The sequence below is a fragment of the Dysidea avara genome, chromosome 11 (genome assembly GCF_963678975.1).
Source record: "Dysidea avara chromosome 11, odDysAvar1.4, whole genome shotgun sequence".
Classification (NCBI taxonomy): Eukaryota; Metazoa; Porifera; class Demospongiae; order Dictyoceratida; family Dysideidae; genus Dysidea; species Dysidea avara.
Window position 1 is genome coordinate 24,355,172 of NC_089282.1, and position 15,075 is coordinate 24,370,246.

The window sequence follows — 15,075 nt, forward strand, 5'->3', positions numbered from 1 at the left end:
ACTGTTTGCAGCTGAACTCCCTACAGAATAACTTGTGATGTAATAAAATTCTATAATGGAGTAAATAAATTAGCCGAATGCTCTATTAGGGTGACTTTTCTATTAGAGTATCTCGATCTCGCATTTGCTACACGGAGTTGGCTTTAGAATCATAACTCAGTGGTTTGTAATCCGATTCTTCTGTACTACTGCAAGAACTTTCTATGAAGATTATTCCAGCTATACACCGATTTTCAGCTCATTGCTCTAAGCGGTTTGCCTAGTAGGCGTGAAAACTAATACTTTTTTATTCGTAAAAATCGATCGCGTAATTGTGACACAGGTTGGGTTTTGTGGCATATCTCCATGGTCTTTATCTCGATTCCTTTCAAACCACCAAAAGGCACTCCTACGATGGTTACTCCATCTACATAGCAATTTTCAACTCATTCCATGAAGCGGTTTACCCTGTAGGCGTGACAACAAATCGATCTTGTTTTACGCGAATAATCGGTCATAACTCCTGAACCATTCATCGGATTTGTACCAAATGTGATTCTAGGATTCGCCTTTGGACTCCCTTTCTGTGTGCCAAATTTCATAGCGATCGGAGAACGCGTTTGCTTGTTATAGCAATTTTTGCAAGTGTGCGAAAAGACGAAGAAGAAGAAAAAAAGAAGAAAAAAAAAATAAAACTTTGGCAGCTCGTATCTCGGAAATGGCTGGAGAGATTTCCTTCAAATTTGGAATGTAGACTCCCCTGGCTGGCGGACAATTGTGTAGCAAATTTGGTTCCAATCGGATAAGTTATCACTGAGATACAAAGGTGTGAAAATAACGTTTTCGTTCTTCCTGTCAATATACTCACGGGTGTGGCGCGCCGGCTCCTTGGGCCGCACGACACACTACCGTGTGTCTTGATGCTTGTATCATAAAGAGTGTGGTAAAGGAGTGTATGTTTTAATGTTTGCTTGAAATGTTTAGTTGTATTGTACATTTTGTATATGTTTCCAGTTCACCTGGCTTGCCAGCTTGGCTGTTTCACTCAGCACCTGGCTTGCATAGTTGCATACTCTATCTGCTACAGTATTGCATATCTCCTGCATGCATGATATGTATGCATAATTAACACATCACTGTGCCATTGACACACCACTGATGAACTGCACTTAGCTATTGCTGGCCATATGGTGGTTAGGCAGAGGCTTTGTTTGGGATATGCTGACTGTACTGGCCTTCACCACCTTGTCATGCATAGCCTCATTTCTTGAGTGAGTCATCTTCAGAGACATCTCACACCTACAAAGTGAAAAAAAGTTGGTTAACATTTTGTATGAATCATCCTCACCATAGCTGATAATTTCCATCTTTAGTCTTGCCAGTAATAAGTATTGCTTTGTACAATACTACAGTAATGTTCCTAAGTGCCGGTACATCAATGGTGTGGCAATGGCACAATGAAGAGTACACAGTATATGTGACCGGATTTCATATAACAAGGCTTCCACACACACAAAATCAAACTTACATTTTTACCAGAAATGGATTGCTGGTCTAATACACTATCATATTCCACACTGTACTTCCTTCAGCACTGGCAAGTCTGGTTTCTGTAGCAGCTTTCTTCCGACCCTGTCAAAGCCACGAGTGGGAGATTGGTGCCATTAAATGGCCATAGCTTTGTGATAATGGTGTGTAGTGAGCTGGGACTTCACAGACAGCTTGCCAGTAGTGTTCTCAGTCAATTTGGAGTGATTTGAGGGCCATAGAGGGCCATGGAGAGCCCAAACTTGGCCTCTGGATTCCAATCATCTTCTTACTTCATTTTATATCACTATATTAAGCCCACCCACCACCCCCCACCCTATTACTACCACCTGTGATATTATTACCCGCTCAAAAAAAGCTGCCCAAAACAGGGCAAATTTTGGGTATCAGAAATGTATACACCCACTCAGTGATTGCTAGTAAATAGATGAATAATTGGTGCAAATTTTGTTTGCACAGCTGTAGGCACTGGGAAGTTATTACACAATGGTTCCTTAAAATCGCCATATCTCCTAACAAAGCTTTGTGCGTCGAAGCCTTGTTTTGTCAAATTCAGTCACATGGAGCCATACACTGGTGGCCTCTATTATGCTGGTACTATTGTGTTATATCTGTTCCATATTGGCTTGATTTGGGATCACACGTTGATCATACTTTCAACCACCTTGTTGTGCTTAGCCTCACCAGGGGTTTGTCACATTGGTGTATGTACTTGGTTGTATGTGACACTGTCCTAGATAAATTAATAAATAAATGCAGTATTTGATGTTAGATGGACAAATATTATTCCATAAAGGTGATTTTCATTGCATAAGATGTTTCTAAGTTGGCAGCATTTTAGGCAGCTCACATCATTATGGGGAGATCCCTACTTAAATAGTACTACCCATACCATTTGATTCAGTATGTAAAAGTATTCCCTGAAAAGAGAAAACAGTTAGAACAATTGGTCATGAACCAATATTTAGACCCCTGAAATCAGGACACTTTACTAATAAGGACACTTTAGCATGGCTCCAGATAGTCCATAATAGTGATTAGGGTGCCTCTTCTAACAACTACAATTGTGAGTTTGCATGTCAGTTTTAGTTTAAATATTAGATTTACAATTTTACCTTGAGAAAAATATCCTGAGAAGTGCATGGTACAAAACCTTTACCTCACAATTGCACCACAATATATAGTTGATATGTATTTACTGTGTAAGTACACCAAAAAGTCACTGCCATATCATTTTGAGTTTCCAAGAAATCCAAGGAGGAAAATGTTGAAGTTGTGATACTTCCTAATAATAATGTAATTGATTGAAGTAGTTATCATTATACAGTGATTTACTTTATAATGAGATAATGTTAACTACCTGCCTACCTGTCAGTAACAACCATATCATGGAGACAGTCAATATTAATTTGTAACTGTAGACCATTGATCAATTAGTGGTTGATAAGCTACACTGACTTAGTGATGTATTGCATATGTACAAGCCTCTGCACAAAGTCATATGGTAAAGCAACTTGTATTATATTATTAACTTTGGAATTCATTTGTGTGATATTTCAAAGTACCTTACATCAAATGTGTTACAATGCACTGGGACAAAAGTAAAACTTCAAATTTTAAGCCTTAAATACCGTTGAATACCCTTTTGTGTTTGTCACAATGGTAATCAAGGAATTGGTATTCAAGGAGTGGCATAAATGTGGGTGTACAATATTTTACACAGTCTCATCCTTTTTTGTAGATATATACAAGAGTTCTTGAGCTCTTTGTTACTGTAAGGACATCAAAACATTTACAAGTGTATTAATAACAGTTGCTGAATGGGCTTTCCACTTCCATCAAAAGCAGAACCTTTTTATTATCATATGAAAAGAGACACATAATTGTGAGTGTACGGTGAGAACATAAGTGTGTGAGACTTAATTGGTCTGTGCTGTATGTATTAATGTATATACTATTGTATTATATATATATATATGTAAGGTTTGTGGGGAAGCACCCTTGTGCAGGCATAGCCTTTTGGTGCCACCCATTCCTCTTTGGGTAAATTAGATAATATATAAATAAATGAATGAATAATAATTATGCAACCAAGTACTAAGGATAATAAGAAATGTGGTTGAGATTACATCATAAATAAATATTGAAATAAATAAGCAGTAGTACTTACTTTACTAGCCATGAGTAAACTAAAGTAGTGAATACTATTAACACTAATGGCCAAATCAATTAAGCACTGTGCTCAGTGTCTGGACATTGCCATGTGACTAGAATTCAATCACAACAGCAATATAAAATAACCTAGACCTTCTTCATTCAGTAAAACAATGAACTATCTTCTTTTCCATGCAAAACCCACAAATTATCTATGCTTTGGCTCACTTTACAAAACTAAAACTCACTATCAATCCTGTGAAGTGTCACTATATTAAAGCAGAGGAGATCACACAGTTTCATCAAAGAAATTGGATGATCTCTGAGAATGCTTGGAATGCATTAATGAGAATAGGAGGTAGTATAATAATACAAGCTACATTCCTCCTAGGAGGGATATAACTTGTATATATACTACCTCTATTTCTCATTAATGCTTTCCTGAGCACTGATAGCAGTACTATTATTATCACTTATACACCTTCACTTCCCTTTGAAGTGAGGTCTGAGAGTGGTATATATAATAATAATGTTTGAGAAAACTATACAAGGCCTAATGCTTCGCACTCACCGGGAATAGAAATTATAGAATAGAATCCATGTTGAATGAACAGACAGTCGTATAATGGGCGGGTGTTTCCATGGAGGTGATAGAAATGGTAAAATGATTCTATTTAACACCAATCAAAACAGCTAGCATGTGACACCCATTGACAAGATAGCAATTTAGAAGAACGAACTACTATTTATTTGTTTTTGAAAGTGTTGCCAGCTGGCAGACTAAGTCTCAAGTCGCCATGCCAGCTGCAGTGGATGTAATTCGTGTAATGATAATCCATTCAACAGCATCATTTCCTAGTACACTGACTTGTCCTAGCTATCTTTGTTGATCATGCTAAATATATATATATATATATATATATATATATATATATACTTAGCTAATTATAAGTAGTTATGATTCTTAAATTTGTAGTTATGTGTCCTGCTTGTATTTATGTGTTGTGTATATAGTTATTATTATTATTAACTGATGTACTTTTTTGTATATTTGTTTGTGCTTTACTCTGTGTGTTGTATATGTATTTAGTTGTTCTGGTAAGGAAGAATGGCTTATGCCAATTACCTAGAGGATAAACAATGAATCAAATCAAGACCTATACCAGACCGCAAAGGAGAAGATTAGCAACCGTCAGTGGAGTGATTGCAGCAGCTGCACAAGATGAGGAACAAGGTTAATGGTGGTATGTTTATGTGTATTGCCAAGCAGTACATTTTAACATTTGTATTGTGTACTTGTATTGCCACAGTATATTTTCATTCTTTCACCTGGCTTGCTAGGCTCTGGTTGACTTGACTGTTTGTGTTTCAGAAATTAATGCTTGTTTGTAAAGAGTGTGGTAGAAGAGTGTATGTTTTAATGTTTGCTTGTAATGTTTACTTGTATTGTACATTTTGTATATGTTTCCAGTTCACCTGGCTTGCCGGCTTGGCTGTTTCACTCGGCACTAGGGACCTGCTGATTATGCTGGAATAATTATGAGCTTAATAGGTGCTTGAAAGCATTGAGCATAATGCTAGCATAATAGGAAGAGTATTTGAGCCATATTATAAATCCTTGATGGTCAAAATACATATTACAGAAAAGATCGATATACTCTAATAGAACAGTCAATAACTCTAATAAAACAATCAGGCAGCTGACGGTTCTATTAGAGTATATCAATCTTTTCTGTCACATGCATTTGGAAGAGCAAAGATGTGCTTCAGCCACTTATTATGTGCCCATAACTGCAAATTTATTAGCAAAACATGGGAAATGAGGCATAAAGTTTGAGCATAATTTGAGCATAATAGGTAAAATTTAAATTTATTTGTATTGTGTATCGCCAAGCAGTATGTTTTAATATTTGAATTGTGTACTTGTATTGCCACAGTATATTTTCCATCCTTCTACCTGGCTTGCTAGGCTCTGGTTGACTAGACTGTCCATGTTTCAATGTAATGTTAATGTTTGTATCGTAAAGAGTGTGGTAGAGGAATGTATGTTTTAATGTTTGCTTGTAATGTTTAGTTGTATTGTACATTTTGTATATGTTTCCAGTTCACTGGCTTGCTGGCTTGGCTGTTTCACTCGGCACCTGGCTTGCATAGTTGTATACTCTATCTACTACGGTATTGTGCATGTTATGTATGCATAATTAACACATCACTGTGCCATTGACACACCACTGATGAACTGCACTTAGCTACTGGTGGCCGTATGGTAGTTAAGCAGAGGCTTTGTTTGGGATATGCTGGCCTTCACCACCTTGTCATGCATAGTCTCATTTCTTGAGTGAGTCATCTTCAGAGACATCTCACACCTATAATGTAAAAAAAGTTGTTGGTTAACATTTTGTATGCATCATCCTCACCATAGCTGATAATTTCCATCTTTGGTGTTGCCAATAATATATTGCTTTGTACAATACCACAGTAATGTTACTAAGTGCCGGTACATCATTGGCGTGGCAATGGAACAGTGATGTGCATGTACACAGTATATATGCATGCAAAACATACAGGAGAGAGCTATATACTGGTGGCCTCTATTTACGATGGTACTATTGTGTTATATCTGTTACTGTTGTTCCTTGATTTGGGATCACGTCTTCATGTTGATCATACTTTCAACCACTTTGTTGTGCATAGCCTCACCAGGGGTTTGTCGCATTGGTGTATGTACTTGGTTGTATGTGACACAGCCCTAGATAAATAAATTAAATTAGCAAATGAATGCAGTGTTTGATGTTAGATGGACTAATATTATTCTGTAAAGGTGATTTTCATTGCATAAAATGTTTCTAGGTGGCGGCACTTTAGGCGGCGTACATCATTTTTGGGGGATCCCTACTTAAACAGTACTACCGTACCATTTGATACAGTACCTAAAAGTACATGCTCCCTGAAATGAGGAAAGTTAGAACAATTGTTCATGATCCAATATTTAGACCCTTGAAATCAGGGCACTTCACTAATAAGGACACTTTAGCATGACTCCAGGTAGTCCGGAATAGAGATTAGAGAGCAGCAACCATCATATCAATATCAGTTCCTCTTCTAACAGCTGCAATTGTGAGTTTGCATATCAGTTTTAGTTTAAACAATAGATTTAAAATTTCACCTTGAGAAAAATGTCCTGAGAAGTGGTACGAAACCTTTACCTCACAATTGCACCACAATTATATAGTTGATATGTATTTACTGTGTAAGTACACCAAAAAGTCACTGCCATAACATTTTGAGTTTCCAAGAAATCCAAGGAGGAAAATGTTGAAGTTGTGATACTTCCTAATAATAATGTAATTGATCGAGGTAGTTATCATTATACAGTAATTTACTTTATAATGAGATAATGTTAACTACCTGCCTACCTGTCAATAACAACCATACCATGGAGACAGTCAATATTAATTTGTAACTGTAGACCATTGATCAATTAGTGGTTGATAAGCTACACTGACTTAGTGATGTATTGCATATGTACAAGCCTCTGCACAAAGTCATATGGTAAAGCAATTTGTATTATGTTATTAACTTTGGAATTCATGATCATTTGTGTGATATTTCAAAGTACCTTACATCAAGTGTGTTACGATGCACTGGGACAAAAGTAAAACTTCAAATTTAAGCCTTAAATACCATTGCATACCCTTTTGTGTTTGTCACAATGGTAATCAAGGAATTGGTATTCAAGGAGTGGCATAAATGTTGGTGTACAATATTTTACACAGTCTCATCCTTTTTTGTAGATATATACAAGAGCTCTTGAGCTCTTTGTTACTGTAAGGACATCAAAATATTTACAAGTGTATTAATAAAGTTGCTGAATAGGCTAAAGAGAGTTTCTGAAGGCAAGGAATGAAATAATAAGGGTTGTGAGGACATAGCTGAGATTTTAGAAGCTCTGAGGTTGGATTATAGGCTATTTTAGTAGACAGACTGAAAACTAAAACTGTATAGGACAAAAGTTATGATTAAGCTGTGGCTTTGATTTGATTGCTCTGTTAAAATAGTTACTTGACTGCTATGGCTGAGGGATCATGGATGTTAGTTAAATGCATGTGCATGCATGCTGCTGAAATACAGTGGTATAGACCCTTTTCAGGTGAGCTGCTGCCATAGCAACATCCGCCATCTTGGAGTACAGTGGTATATATATAGTTTTTTATTGTGATAAATGGTAACACAATAATAATAAGACAGCCACTATAAAGCACTTTTAAAAAAGGGGGGTTTCTGTCAAAACTACACAAACCCACCTCTGATATATAGCTATACATTATATGCACATAAAATGCAGTGGTATATAATGTGTACTGAAGTACACTGATGGTCCACTGACATTCTGTGTCACTGGCAGGCATGTTACAATTACCTATAATAATATATATTATACTAAGCCATACTTACAAATGCACTAAATTACTTAACTAGATTACAGTTAGAGAAGTTTAGTGCACTTGTATACAGTGTCATAAAGAACTGTCATATCTTTTTAAGGTTCCATAAAACTCAAGGAGGAAGTCCTGAAAGTTATGATGCTGTGTCTATAGCTAATAGTCTACAATGTTGTTGTTGAGGTAGTTATCCACATACTAACAACTACTACATGTAATTATAGGCCATCATCAGTTATAGTGATTCAATAGCTTAGTGGCTGCATCTAAAAGTCTCTGAATACAGGGTTGTACATAAATCAACAGACTAACTGTAGGCCTGTGTCACATATGCTGGCATAATAGAACAGTCAGTATATGCAGTGAAATACTAGCAGTCATTAAATTTAAAATTTCAAACAATATAGTACGAACTTATATAGGAGCATAATACATTCATGATGGAGATGCATAATAGAGAAACTTGGGTAGCTCCTGACAGTATTGTGGACAAAATATTGAACACTTCTGACTCGGGTCTGGATCTTTTGGGTTTGATTTATAAAATTCTACAGACCAAGAGTGTTTAAGTTTAACCTTTAAAAACTGCTGTAGTCATTTAGGTGTTTTGTGGTTTATCAATGTGTACATGTATATTATACATTTAATTTGAAAACTGAAAGAATTAGGGTAGGTACATATCTTATTAGCCTAGTTTACTGATTCCAATTGTAGTGCTCCATAAATTCTACTTGTGCATATCACTAAAAGCAATGCTTACAATAATTATATACATACAAGTCGTCAGTTACCTTTAACCTCTTGCCCCATATATTTCACTATATTCATATTATGCAGAATCAAATAATATATTATCATGCATACTGTGCTACTACTGAGTTACTAGTTGTCTGGGAATCAAGTAATCCTGGTCTGGGATTTTGTTTGCTTCAGTGTCAAGTTTCTGGTAATTTGGAGACTGGTATTCAAGCATGATTATTTCTTCAGCTCAATAGTGTAACACTATACTGCTGTGCCTTATATAAAATTTATTGATGCAATTGTTATATGGAATAAGGTGACTACTATAACTATGAGCATCACTCATTATTATTTGTTCAATTTAGGGCATGATCATTGCATACAAGATTCTATGTAAACATGCATATCGTCATACTGTACATTGCAAAATCACATGCACATACCAATAATAACACTACTAAAACAATGTCACTACTTTTCTACACAATGTCAGATAATGTCAAGATCAAAATTAAGGTTCAAACTCAATATCCAGAGTAATATACCTAAAGTTGTATCTTTCTCCAGTATTGTCAGCATAGATATCCAGATAAAGTTGCTTGCCCACAGCTAAACTGGCATTATAAAACCCTGCATTGGTGTAGCTTCCTTCATCTTCTGTGGCAGTAAAGCAGATTCCTGTTTGTTGACTACTACTGATCAGGAAATTATACGTCTGGGGATATCGATTATCATCATCAATTGATGGCCCATGATGCCACACTTTTCGGTTGGTAAGTGTAGAACCTGGTGTTCCTCGGGCATGGATACATGGTTCATTACGGTTGTAGTTTTTGCGGTCAACAACATTGAAGCCAATGCCTACAGATGTATCAGAGAGAAGTGCCCAAAAGTCGCTATCTTGTGTGTCTCCATACTTTGGGTAAACACCAATGAAGATATCTGCAAGCACATTCTGTTGATAGGTCCCAAGGTACACATGGAATAGTCGTAGGTATGGTTTGGCAGAACTTCCGCTGTTGTAACACTCTACTGCATCACCGTTTGAATTAATGTAACAGACAGGTGCCATATTGCCATGAGTAGCCAACCTCTGAGGTGTATACAGTATTTCCTGTTAGCAAAACACGTCATAGTCCATAGCTATATAGATGTAGTTGTAGTGTTAGTGTACCTTATAGTCTATAGCTATTTCGAGGGAAAAAAATTCATTTATTTCAAGGTTTTGGGGGTTAGAAAGCTTAGACTACAGTGAAAATTCTAGACCTCCAATACATTTTGAGCAAGTCCACGATAAAAGTAAAATTATTGATTACTCAACCTCGAAAATTTTTCCCCTTGAAATATTTAGGCTATACGGTATAACCTATAGCAGTCTATAATATTATCTAGGCTAGATATCAATTCCAGCATTTGTCAACACAGAAAAAGTACCGCAATTTTCCAGGATTAGTTGGCTAGATGACAATGCAGTTAAATGGTTTACAAGATAAGCTAACCTTTGCGTCAATTGCAGCTGCAGCCGCTATAATCAGTAACAGGCATATCTGCTTGAAGTTGGCCGTTTTATGCGAGCGCGGTAGTATAGCAAGTAGAACGTATTAAATAGCTAGTACGTAGAGAAGCTGCAAAGCTACTCTGATTTGAGCTCTGATTTGCACTTCAATTTCTGAAAGTGACTACAGAGCAGTGGCTACACAGCAGCTTATATATCAGAGAGACCGCATAAGACCGGCAGTTATAGGATACGTAGACCCTTGCAACACGGGTACGTCACTGCTTTTGACACCCCGTCACCATGGCTCTTTGAGGTTGAATGTGCATGGCAGGGAAGCCATGATTCGCTAACTAATTAGTCTCGCGTGGCCAGACCGCTTTTTCTCGGCACGGCGCTTATCGATTGCATTATAAGCGCCTGATTCGTATAATGCAATCGATAAGCCCAGAAGATGGCATAGACTTGTTGAACTAAGTTATTAATTAAGGTTGTTTTGTAGTTAAGGTAGCTAGTTTTGTAGTTAAAGTACTTAGTTTGGTAGTTAAGCTAGTTAGAATTTTTTTTTCTTTTCTTTTTTTTTCATTGTTAACGATAATGATAATATAAATAAACACTTAAACAGTGGGCAGAGAGGCAAACTCTGCCCAGTCCTGAGATGGTGGTATTGTTACCATTACAGAAGCAGCATTGCCACGTTGAACATCAATGGCAACCTTCTGAATCAAAAATTGGGTGGCCCTATCGATAAGCGTCCCGACTTCCATTCCTAAGAATAATAAACCTACTCCTTGGTGGTCCAAAAACCTCTCTAAAGCCATTAAAGCTAAGCAAATTTCCTTTACCAAAAATAAACATTCCAAATCAAGATCTGATTATGCCACCTATGCAGCAAAACGCAATGATGTCAAATGTAAGATACGATCCGCTAGAAATTCTTATGAACGGTCCCTGTTAGACAAGCTACGTTCTAATCCAAAAGCACTGTACAGTTACATCAGAAGATTAGACCTAGTATTGGCCCATTGATAAAGAGTGATGGTTCTCTCACTGCTGATGATCAGGAGGTGACTGAAACTCTAAACCAATTCTTTGAGTCAACATTTACCAAAGAAAATTTATCTAGTATGCCTGTTCCCTCCTTTGTGTCTGAAGATAGTATTTGTGATATTGACATAACAGAGTCAACAGTTCTTCAGAAGCTACTTGAGCTCAAGGTTAACAAAGCTCCTGGCCCAGATGGTATACATTCTTACGTCTTAAAAGCTTGTGCTAACACACTTTATGTACCTTTAACCATTCTGTATTCTCAATCCTTATCTAGTGATGTCCTCCCTGATGAGTGGAAACAGGCACACGTTGTTCCTGTTTTTAAAAAGGGTCAAAGAAACCAAGCTCCAACTACAGGCCAATTAGTTTGACATCTTTAGTTGTTAAGATCCTGGAATCTATTATACGTTCTGAATTGGTAACCTTTCTTGATGGGCAAGGCATACTTAATGGTGAGCAATACGGTTTTGTTAACAGGAAGTCCTGTTTTACTAACTTGTTATCAACTTTTGAAGAGTGGACTTCTGCTTTGGATCAAGGATTTGGCATTGATGTCATATTTCTAGACTACAGTAAGGCATTTGATTCTGTACCTCATCATAGATTGATCTCCAAGTTGGAAGCATTTGGTGTTCGTGGTAATTTGTCTTTGTGGCTATCAAACTTTCTTTCCAACCGCTTCCAGAGAGTTGTGTTGAATGGTTACTTGTCGTCTTGGGCTCAGGTGGTGAGTGGAGTCCCCCAGGGGTCTGTTTTAGGGCCCTTGTTGTTTATATTATATGTTAATGACATCCCAGACCTTATTGAAAGTAATGTAAGAATGTTTGCTGATGATGCAAAGCGCCGTGCCGAAATACGGAAATTCGAACGCAGTTGAAATCCGCTGTAGTCCATCATTCCTATCCCTTCCGTAGAATAGACCCCACCCATCTAAGCCACAAAGCCATGTAGAGTGTGAGACTGCAGACTTGAGTGTGTCAATTCGTGGTAGTTAGTAGCCCTAGCGTGCATGGCCAGACCGCTTTTTCTCGACAGTGGGGTATATTGGCTGTTTCTGGATATAAAACTCATGAAATATTAATTATATATTTAGAAATATCCACGCTATATAGTATAAATACAATTCTGTTGTTGTCTAGCTCTCGTGGTTCCACTGGTCGGTTTATTGATGGCAATACGTGATACACAAAATGCACTGTATCGCAGAACACTAGTTGGAGCCAAACCTGTCCTTGACACTTTTATTGCAGGCCCGTAACCAGGGTTTTTGGTTGGGGGGTTCTTTTCAGGAAAATGTGGACCCTTTTAATATATACATTAGCTAACTTGTTAGGTTAGCTGCTTTGGCATGCGAAGCATGCCATTTCTAGGGGGGTCTGGGGGCATGCCCCCCCAGAAAAGTTTTGAAAATTAGGTGTCAAAAGGTTGAATCTGGTGACAATTTTATGCATAAAAAACTAAATGCAACAAAGTATCATTTAATTGTCTTCATTCACATTATGTACACACAATGAGTTGTATAATGTGCAGTAGGTTAGTTTACATGTAGTGTATATATCTACCAAATTGATTGTACAAAAATCATATGAGTCCTTATTTATGATAACATTTCTGTCCATTTAGCTATTATAGAATACACTCAAATTCAGTCTGCGTGGGTGAAGTTTGGCAAAGCTATCTACTACCTTATCAAGATCTATACAAAAGTCATAGTGAATATGAAGAAGAGCAAGATTTGAAAGGCGATCTTTCCCCATTGAGGCTCTCATAAAATTAATTAATCATCTTAACCCACTGGCACTTCTTTCACACTCACAAGATGTGACCGGCACTGTGTAGGCAATCTGCAATAGAATGTAAATGTTTGGAAACATGTCTTTATCACATCCTTTAATTGCATCTGCAGCTGATGATGGCCTCTCCTTATATTGTTTTGGCATGTACCGGTTCTTCCATCGTTGGATCTCCATTTCAAACAATTCAGGAGATGGAAGATCTGAACTATATTGGTTTACACATGCACCCAAATCTATAGGCTTTGAAGAGCATAAAATGGATGGAATAAGACCTAATAGTTTAACAGCAGTGATAGATGAACCAGAGAATTGTTGGTCTATAAACATGATGATGTGATCAAGAAGCGGGATAGCAACATTCCTCTGGAAATATTCACAGGGAGAAATGGCTGGAGCATTACTGCGATGCTGTTGTCTTGAAGCAATTCGAGGCATTTCAACTGTGCTACCAACTTTATTTGTGATTCTACAAGCATGCTCAAAAATTTTTGCAAACCAGAGTCAAAATTTTGTCGCTCAAGTTTGTAGACTCTTAAAATTTCAGCTATCTGCTGGTGTGCTTCTAGAATACCCAGTGCTTGTTTCTGCAATTTGACTGTAATGCCAGCCAAATGTGATAGGTACTGATAGACAGTAAGAAACACTATTATAAATTCAAAATTGGTAATGCTGGCTAATAATTGTTGAGCATCACTACAGGATGCAGTATCCCAATCTGCATAAGTGTCACCGTACTTTTCTAAATGTCGCTTAAACCCAATCATTTCCAGAGCCTCTGTAATGAATACAAAAGCTTGGTAAAAATGCTGATAGGCACTTTGCCTCTCAGCCCACCTAGTTTTACACATAAGGCTTTCGACGTGTCTCATCGACTACATTATGTTTAACAATAACCTCAAGCAATCCAGATCGTTTAGGACTATTCAAGAAAAAACGACAGCAACTTTGCATTCGATCCAAAACATTCCTTACTTGAGGCAAGCTACAGTTTTTACTGATGACTAGGTTAAGGCAGTGACCATTGCAGTGGACATATGTGGCTAAAGGTGCTTCCCTTTTAATCCATCCTTGGACACCCACTGCATCTGAAGACATGTTACTAGCACCATCATACCCTTGGCCTCTCATATTTGATGCTGGGATGTCATTATCTTGCAAAAATTTCAATATAGCTTGCGAAATAGCTTCACCTGTGATTCTCTCCAAAGGCAAAAAGGCTAAAAATTCTTCTCTGATGTTATTTTGCTGATCTAAAAACCTAACACAAACAGACAGGTGCTCTATATTGTGAGAAGTAACCTCATCAGCCAGGATGGAATAATATGGTGAAGCATTTACTTCATCTATTATACTACCTAAAATTTGCTTTGCCATTACATCAATTAAATCATTTTGAATTTTTGGTGAAGTATAAGTGGCATTCCACATTGCAGGTGCCTGCAATTGATCCCTCAACACAGCATCTTGAATGGCCAAAAGCTTTAACAACGCTAAAAAATTTCCAGGGTTCCCAGATGCATCAATTTTCTCATTATCGCCTCGTAAAGCTATGCACTGCCTACCACAAAACAATACTGCACTAGCCAAGGATTTTAGTAATAATTGGTTTCGCTTAATGTTGGCAACTACACGTGCATCTTCGCATGCTGTTATGGTTGCATCTGGATGCTCAACCGTGTGCCTAAAATTGTCAGCTAATTCCATACAATTATGGTGATACGCTGAACCAACATGCTCCTTGGTTTTCTCACTCTTTTTATTCCATATTCGAAAGGGCCTACTTACAAGGTAGCCTTTTGAAAAATCCTTGCAGAAAATAGCACAGAAAATACAAAACATGCCATCAACATGCTCACTATACACCAACCAA

General features: G+C 37.3%; 1 protein-coding gene and 1 pseudogene across 1 annotated transcript; one reads left to right on the top strand and one right to left on the bottom strand.

The window, feature by feature from the left end:
• The first annotated feature begins 11,263 nt into the window (after positions 1-11,263).
• LOC136237789 (uncharacterized) lies at positions 11,264-11,780 on the top strand. Its single transcript, XM_066028000.1, has 2 exons — positions 11,264-11,272; positions 11,352-11,780. The coding sequence occupies exons 1-2, from the start codon at positions 11,264-11,266 to the stop codon at positions 11,778-11,780; spliced, it is 438 nt and encodes a 145-aa protein (XP_065884072.1).
• A 1,410-nt stretch (positions 11,781-13,190) lies between these two features.
• On the bottom strand, positions 13,191-14,633 carry LOC136237790 (52 kDa repressor of the inhibitor of the protein kinase-like; annotated as a pseudogene).
• Between the last annotated feature and the right edge of the window lie 442 nt (positions 14,634-15,075).